Source organism: Fulmarus glacialis, unplaced genomic scaffold, assembly GCF_000690835.1.
Source record: "Fulmarus glacialis isolate BGI_N327 unplaced genomic scaffold, ASM69083v1 scaffold31158, whole genome shotgun sequence".
NCBI lineage: Eukaryota > Metazoa > Chordata > Aves > Procellariiformes > Procellariidae > Fulmarus > Fulmarus glacialis.
The window spans coordinates 33,888-42,273 of record NW_009230644.1 but is presented as its reverse complement, the minus strand read 5'-3'; the positions used below and the strand labels follow the sequence as shown (position 1 = coordinate 42,273).

General features: G+C 37.8%; 1 protein-coding gene across 1 annotated transcript in view; it reads right to left on the bottom strand.

Annotated features, from left to right (window-relative positions):
- Positions 1 to 602: 602 nt before the first annotated feature.
- Positions 603 to 8,386, bottom strand: part of ATRX (alpha thalassemia/mental retardation syndrome X-linked) — a gene marked incomplete at its 3' end in the record, with an annotated part of 37,026 nt that continues 29,242 nt past the window's right edge. The window contains exons 14-18 of the mRNA XM_009584316.1: positions 7,613 to 7,792; positions 7,078 to 7,219; positions 5,762 to 5,871; positions 983 to 1,129; positions 603 to 780 (exon numbers count right to left, since the gene is read on the bottom strand). Of these exons, the coding sequence (XP_009582611.1) occupies positions 603 to 780; positions 983 to 1,129; positions 5,762 to 5,871; positions 7,078 to 7,219; positions 7,613 to 7,792 (757 nt within the window). The remainder of the gene's footprint in view (positions 781 to 982; positions 1,130 to 5,761; positions 5,872 to 7,077; positions 7,220 to 7,612; positions 7,793 to 8,386) is intronic.

Here is an 8,386-nt window from a genome sequence, read left to right as displayed (position 1 = left end):
TTATATATATACTTACATAAGTTTGCTCAGTTCAGCTGAGCTTAAACCTGGTATCTGTTTCTTAGACTGAAAAAATGAATTAAGTGCTTTATCTGCAACCAATTCATTAGCACTTAAAATTAAAACTTGTTTGTTCACACTTCCAAGGTACATTCTCAACTATTTTTCATGTGTAGCTGCTCCCTTAATGGTAGATTTCTTTCAAGGATAAAGCAGCTTGTGGTTGTAACAAACTAGCAGATTAAAATAACCTTAGGTTCCCAACAGAATCACTTCAAGTTACCTTGCAAAGAAAGCAATGCTAGTAAAAAAGATACCTATTAGGAAAGGTTTCCAGTATATATTCCTGTGGTCATTTCTGTATTTGATCTAATAGAAAAGACGGTTATAGAAGTCTATTTACAAAAGCAGATGGGGCAGTTTCTGAACAACCATTTCTGTAACTCAGCAAAAGCCAACAAAGACGATCCGTTAAATCTTACTAACGTTATTGTTTAAAATTATTTGCCCAAAGATTCCCATTTGCAATATTATTTAGCTCATATACATAAACCAGAAAGTACAATATATATAATGTGTATTTGTATTTCATTTTCACTTACCTGGATCAACTAAAGCTTTATTAAATATTTCTTTAAGTTTTCTACTCTTCACATTCCTGCCTTGTGCAAGATTACGATACATCTCATAGCCTATTATCATCACACCTCCTTCATCTTGCCAACGCTGGAGCATATAGCTTCTCTCTTGAGGGCGTTTCACAGTTGCTAGTTCACAGACCTTCCAAAGGGGGAAAAATATGCTTGAATTTTTCTTAAAATACAGAAGTACTGGTGTAACTTTTAAATACCTAAGGCTTATTAATGCAAGTAGATTTTTCACATACTCAAAGTGCATTCCTTAGCCTATATTTTGAGTGATGGAGCTTCCCAATTCTGTAAACAGTTATTTCATTTTTAAGAACTCTTTTTAAGGCTTATACCTCTAGTTTTTCATCATCTTCTAAACCTTCTTGCCATTTTTCAAACTCATTCAACCAGTTCAAGGCAGTGTTCAGTGGACACACTACCAGAGCTGTCCGAAAATCCAGCTTGTCACACAGCAAGACCGTGTGTAGAAAACTTACTACCTGCAAGAGGAAAAAAACAGACAAAATGCCAAATAAAACACTGAGTACTAAACACTGGGAAAGAAACATACAAATATATATTCACATACAGAACTTACCAACAACAGTCTTGTTCAAACATTCTTCTTCTGTTTGTTAAACAACTCACTGCTTAAAAATGAATACACAGGTACTTTGAAGTCATACACCTATTACTCTGTGTTACATAGCTGCATACATCCTTCACATACTGAGATACACAGTTTTGAATTGCACCAGATAGATTAACGATTTCATAAATAAGGAACCCTCCCTTTACATTCACCCATCATTTTCATAAACTAAAAATTTCTATTAGGTCATTTTTAAGCTTTCTCCCAGTACTCGCCCCAAACATTAAATAAGTTCACCTCTTAGGACTACTTCATAAATGTATCAAGTTTCTTGAAAGTGAACTTCAGTCTTAAATCAATGTTTTCCACATTTTTTCAACATGTTGGCAAGTTGTCTCAAAAGAGCTCTGAAACAGGTTATTGAAACGCTTTCCAAGTAGTCCCCCTGTAGCCAGGCTGGCTATATGTTGCAGATGATAACACCTCCTTGAGGCCTGGGAAAAAAACTTAATCTTTTGATGTCCCTCCGTGTTTCTGCGGGGCTGCCTGTTTTTGAGCAGCAGCAAATAAAGATAGGACTAGAGGTAACCTGTAAAAACCCGGGAGCAGAAAAGTCAGTGATCCCATGGCAGCTGCAGCTCTCACACCAGACTTTTAATGGTGAAGATCGCTCTCTAATCCACATAACTGTACAACACCCGGAAAGTTCTTTCCAGATCAGATCTTGGTATCTGGCAACTCTGATTTAATACAGTGTTCAAAGTAATTTCAAACTGTATGACTATGCTTGGAACACTTGGGAAACAAACTGCTTTTAGATGCTGCAATACGAAAGGAATTATTAGTCGTTTTGCGATTAAGACAAAAGCATCTCATGTTCAGATGCAAAAACTACCCATGAAGACTAGTCACAGAAGTCCTATGTCCTGGACAGCCAGCAGGTCCCTAATTGCCTTATTTCCCTGATCCTTTACTCACATTCTTCTCTGCAGTTTGCAAAGTCTACTAAAACTTACTCCCGATTTAGCTCTTTTAAGAGCTAAACAAGAAATGGCATTACAGAGTACAGGAGAAGGACTGGCAAATGACCACATAAGGAAAAAAACAACTACCTAAGCTACAAACACTGGCCATAAAAATACCTGATACATATTTGTAACTGTGGCTTTCTTTGATTATCAAGAAGTTACAGCCAAAACATACAAAAATACCCTCTGCTGTGAAGTATTTCATCAAACCAAAGTGTATAAAGTGTACAAAGTCACCTAGACTGCATTGCTACATTAAAGCTGAACAGTTTTGCAAAACACTGCAAATCTCCAGCAAAAGGTGTAATTAACTCCTGAAGAAACACCTAAGCTAGAATTAAGCATGTAAAAATACACTCTTCAAAGGTGATTTTCAAAGTATGTATGAAAGTCCTCTTCTATAGGACTGCAGATTGCCAAAATGTTGTGCCTGTCACCCCAACTTCCATAAACAAAGCAAAGCCATATACGCTGCAGCTGTTCTTAAAAACATACTGTCCGCATGCTGCGCACCACAACCAACCAAGATTGCCCCTCTTTTTACCTAAACAGTACATACAGTGAACGACCCCAGTCCCTCTGATCATCTACAGCTCTGTGTTACTCAGAAAAACCCCGCAACCCCATGGAACCCCCCAAAATCAGAAAACCACAAAAACCAAGCTTCCCTTGATTCCCTCGAGCCTGTTTGTTGCAGAGGAATCTAAGGGATCTAAAGAATCTGAAAAAGTTATGCCAGCCTAAGCGCTCCATGACTATATCCTGCAATTCGCAGGTGAAGAAAGAAGATTCTCAGGATCAGAAAGTCCTAAATAAAATTTGTCTGATTTAGGTCAGAGGAGAGTAGGATGAGGTGTTTCTCATGTAACTTCACTTTTTGAAGAATCCTGGGTAGCAATGATTTAGAGGGAAGGCACAAGAATAAGGAAGCCATCTGACGCAGTAAGGCATAGCTAACGCTAGCAAAGAATAACAGATACCTCCTGCTAGATTCTCTCTGATGATTTTCTCTTGGAGCACATTTCAAGTCTCTAAAAATAATGAAAGACTTCAAGCCAAGCCAAGCCAAGTCTGCTATCTAGCAGCATCCAGGTGTGCTGACTATACCAAACACCAACCAGGCAAGGCAGATGTGAGCACTACAGAGTAAAAACTACTGAGATACCTCATTCCAAACATACAGGTGTCAAAAGACTAACTGCTTGTCAACAGGACCTTTCAGCATTTTGTTTGCTAAGTGACTAACAAGGTTGTGAAGCTGGCTGTTGTCACTTACAGACTATGAATCTAGCTATGGCACAACAATGTTGAGACATCTTTCATACAGTTTGGAATTCCAGTACGTTGATATACTAACCTCTCTACGAATGAACAGATCTTGAGCCTTCAGGTCAGGTGATAGGGCTTCCCAATCCAATGGGGAAGCTTCTACCACAACTGACCAAGATGGAAGAGGATGGTGAAATGGCATTTCCTCACAGACGCTTTGAGGATCCCATCCTCACTGTAGGAAGAAAATAACCTCTTTGAGAACCATCATCACCATGCTAAAGAGACTGCACTCCAGGGAATGAGTAAAGCGCATCCACATTTGGAGCATGTGAAGAAAGAATTTAGAACAAAGTGTTGCAAAAGTGCTGGCTGCTAACGTGATCTAGACTTGCCGGTCACAAACTCACCAGAGCAGTAGGCAGATCTCCTGTCAAGTGACTTTATAGCTAAGAACCACTCCTGGCACAGAAAGGCCCCGATTGATCCCGAGTTGAAATCAGTTCTTATCAATTCCAATGTCTGCAGAAGCTGTAAGTTAGATTTCTAATGATTCAGTTCGAGCCAGAGATCAAAAAGGTTCACAGTAATTCATTTCACTAGCCAGTTGTCCTGATAAACATATGGGAGTATCTCCCTTCTCCAGAAGTGAGGAAACATAGCATCAATGAACGCCAACAACAGGGAGATCAAAGTGGCCCTGCTTTTCTGAGGGCCTTTTAAAGCACAAGTAAAGGTTGTTACCCTCCTTTCTTCTTCAGAGTTCTCAAAAATTTCCCTTTCTCTTCCCCAGAATCATAGGGAAAGGATCTTCTGTCGAATGACTTCTGCTAAAGAAACTCTTGGGAACAGGCCGGGCAGCAGAGCAGTGAGATGGGCAACTCATCCCAGTTCTTTGTTCACAATATTTGTGGTGATGCTACATCTGGCTAAAAGCAAAACCAAAATCTACGAAGACAGATAAATACTTGGAAACAAGCAAACACAAAAGGAATTCAACACTCCTGACTACCCTGAAAAGGTACTAGAATGAATACTGAGATGCAGGGAATTCAAGAAAAATGGTTTTGGTCTTTTATGTCTTTTGAAGGTCAAGGGCATTAAGCTTCTCCTGAGGCCTGCAATGATTATAGAAGGCCCAAGAAAAAGAGCTATGAGCACTATTTTACAGCAACTGCTTGGGTGACCAGTTTCAGAAGAAACATTTTAAGATGGGGATTGAGCTTCAGATTTTAAAGACTAATAGAAATGGTAAGCTGTTCACTGTGCAACTTTTAACATGGCAGAAGAGCCACTTGTTTAAGAACAAGAAATATGGAAATCTTTTTTTAAGAAATGCTACGATATCCTGTTTTAAAGATTTTTACCAAGCAGTCTTCAGCAGTATAAAGGAGAAGGAACATGCACTGAAGTGACAACGAAGGCTTGAACCTGAAGATCTCAGGAAGCAGAGAATTGTAAAGCCAAAGAAAAGAAAGACAGACATGAAAAAGGGGCTGAAAGTATGCCCTACAGTTAACTGCCAAGGCAATGAAAGTTTCTGGTCTTAACTGTTTGTGATGCACAACAACCCAAAATACGAATGTACGTATGGACAATTACTGAAATAGAAAACAAATGCCCCCTGTCCCTCAACCTGAAGAGTCTAAATTACAGCAAAACATTGTTTACATTAAAACACAAAGCATCTGACTTTAGAACTAAGAGTCTGGCATAAAAAAAAACCAAAACAAAAAACCCCCAATAAACCTCTATTTCATCAGCGCAACAAATAAACCGAAAAACCACTGGGGAGAATAAACAATTTAAGGAGCAATACATGAATGAGGAAGACAGTAAAAAACACAACCTCCTTAAGATTATTAAGCTGTCTTAGAAACATAGGTTCCAGAAGCCTGTCTCATACCAGCTGTATTTTCTTGTTCTGAGTTGCAAGGGAGCTACACGTACAATTAAATAGGACCTTTTCACATGAATATCAATGATTACCTAATCTAATTTTAGATATTTTAAAAGCAGAGAAAGCACAAGCATGGATCAGAATTTTCACAGCTGTATACTATGAAACCAACTTCTTTCTCAAGACCTCTTCATAAAACGTTTTCCTCCAGCAACCCTCATCGAGTCACTGCCTAGGAAACAGTTAGTTTTACTATGTTCTGAAAGTCCTTAAAATTGCCTTTTGCTGGATCAGCTTTTGAGAGCAAGCTACAGACCAGAAAACAAGACGACTTGTTTCTTACCTGTAATGTTTTCCCCAAACCCATACAGTGAGCAAGAATGCATCCAGAACCAGGAGATGTCTTTGTTTTTTTTACAGATTCACAACAGCAATCCCACATGAACTGAACACCTGAAGAAAATTATTGAAAATTTTCTTATTAAACATCCATTTTATTAAAGTTCACCTGATAAGAAATAGGTGAGATCACTGTAAGATCATGACAACTCTTAGAAAAGCAGTGCTCAGGATAATTATTGATTCATTTCTGTCCAATGGGTTGTAAGTGGGATGATCTTTGCCTTGAACTTAATTATATTCACAGTTTTCACTGAAGATGTGGCAACTGGGTTAGAAAATATTACTATGCAGACTGCAGATGACTGCGATCTTGCGGACAGGGAGAAAAGAGGAGACAGAACAAAAAGTGGCAAGGACTTCACAAAAAGACTAAAATGATCTTGGTAAATTAGCAAAATTATCTGAAACCAGCTAGAAGAAATTCTGCCAAGACAGATCAGATGTGAAGTTCTCTGCTTAAAGAGGAAAAAAAATAAAGTAAGAACTGTGACAGCTGAAAAAGGAAAGGAAATATATGCTACATAACAAAACGCATTAACAACATGACGGTCTGCTGGGTGATTTTTTTGTTCTTTGCAATGTATTTATTGGGAAGTTGTATTCTACTATGCTATACTCAGCACAGATGAAGCTTCAACTTGACTGCTGCGTCTGGTTCAGGGCATCTCCCTTTAAGAGTTGAAGCAAGTCCAGAAGTTTCTTACTAAAATGGAAAGGTTGTAGATTACGAACTTTGAGGAAAATTTAAAATAACAGAATGAGCTGTGAAGAAAATTACGATTGGTTATTCTGCCTTTCTCCTTCTTCACTAGAAACAGAATATGGAAAGAAGTTGGCTTCATGTGCAGTCATGTCAGGTATCAGAAAAAAAAAAAATTCTGTTGAGAAAGCCAGGAAAATACTGCGAGGTTTTTAAATCTTCACTGAAAACTGTAAAAAGTGAATATACGAATTCCTCAATAGAATGGGTAAACATATATTTGATTCTGCCTCAGTGGGGAGAATTAGAAGATTCTGAGGACCCTTCCAACTTTACATTTCTACGGTTTTTTGCTTGTAAAACAACTATGTATTGCTGATCTCATTTACTTTTGTTCAGATGTTCCAAAAACAAAACATCAAACCTGACATTCTGGCATTTGCCTGCCAAGGAGTTGTTCTTATGATTCCAATTCAGGTTGCATAAGGTGCTGTGCCAGTGGGGAGGGGGGGTGTGGGGGGGGGGGGGGTGTGGAAATTTTAAAACTCTTTCCTTACCATCTACTTGGTGTGGTTTCAGTCTGGTAACTATATTCCTGTGAACCTGCACTAACGGTTCTTTGGTTTCTTCATCTTCATCTAAAACCAGCTTAGTTGTAATGGGACATTTCAGAGGTGAAGCATCTTCTATCTCTATCACCTGTAAGCAGAAACAGGGCATCATAGGAATACTTCACACAGGAAGTACAAATACCAAGCATTTGACAGACACGAGCTTTAGCAAAATTGGAAGTCATAATTTATTTAGTAAAGAGAAACCTTAAATTCTTTGCTGTGCATCACAACTTACTTTGGGAGAGTGCTTTTCCCCATGGAAAGTAAAGCAGTAGGCAACTGAAACAGCTTTCTAAACATCTCAGTAGTCTGAAATAAAACTTACCCATGTTAACCTGCAAGAAACTACAAAGCTTACAAGGCTACATACAAGTACTTTTAAAATTACTTATCAAATTAAATTGAGGTAGAAATATGTCATCTTAAACATCATCAACAATTCAACTTCCTAGCATTTTGCAAGGAAAACAAAACATACCTCTCTCAATTTCTCTCTCTCCCGTTCTCTTTCTGCTATACGTTTTCTTCTTTCTTCTTCTTCTTTAAGTGCATTTTGTGTTTCTGTTCTAAGTTTATCATCTTTAATAATTTTCCTTATTTTCTTTCTGCCTTTTCCAGGAGATTTTGAATCATCATTGTCCTCATCCTCAGAATTACTCTATTACAAATTAAATAAATTAAGTATTAGAAAGAAAATTATGGCACAGATCATCAAATCCTTGATTTTTAGACAAGCTCCCAAAAATTTTTATGTACACAGGTGGAATTTAGCTCATAAGAAAAAAGATACTTTTTTTTAAAACAAGTTAGCCAGCATGACAAAAAGAAGTGCCACCTTAACTATAATGTATTGAGACATTGAAAATAAGCCCAGCTGTGCAAAGGCAGTACTGAGGGTACTGTTATCACTTGATAGTAACTAATGACTATTAATAAAGAACAGTTTTTCTGTTCTAGTCGAGCTAGATCAGATCAGCTATCACCTACTCCGCATAGGAAAGGGAACTCTAATACTAGGAAAGCCTTAATCTACTATTTGTGTCATCTTCTACATTTAGTTTAAGAATTCCAGTTACTTAAAATGTATCATGCGTTTTTATCAAGATCTAGACAGGAAACTGTTTTAGTCAAACGCAATGTTTTTTCTCCATAATGGTGCCATTTTACAAATTTTAGCACTGAATTAACATTGAGAAAAGTTATAATTTCTTACTGTACTTTGTACAGAGCTGTTTGAGATGCCCAAGTCCCT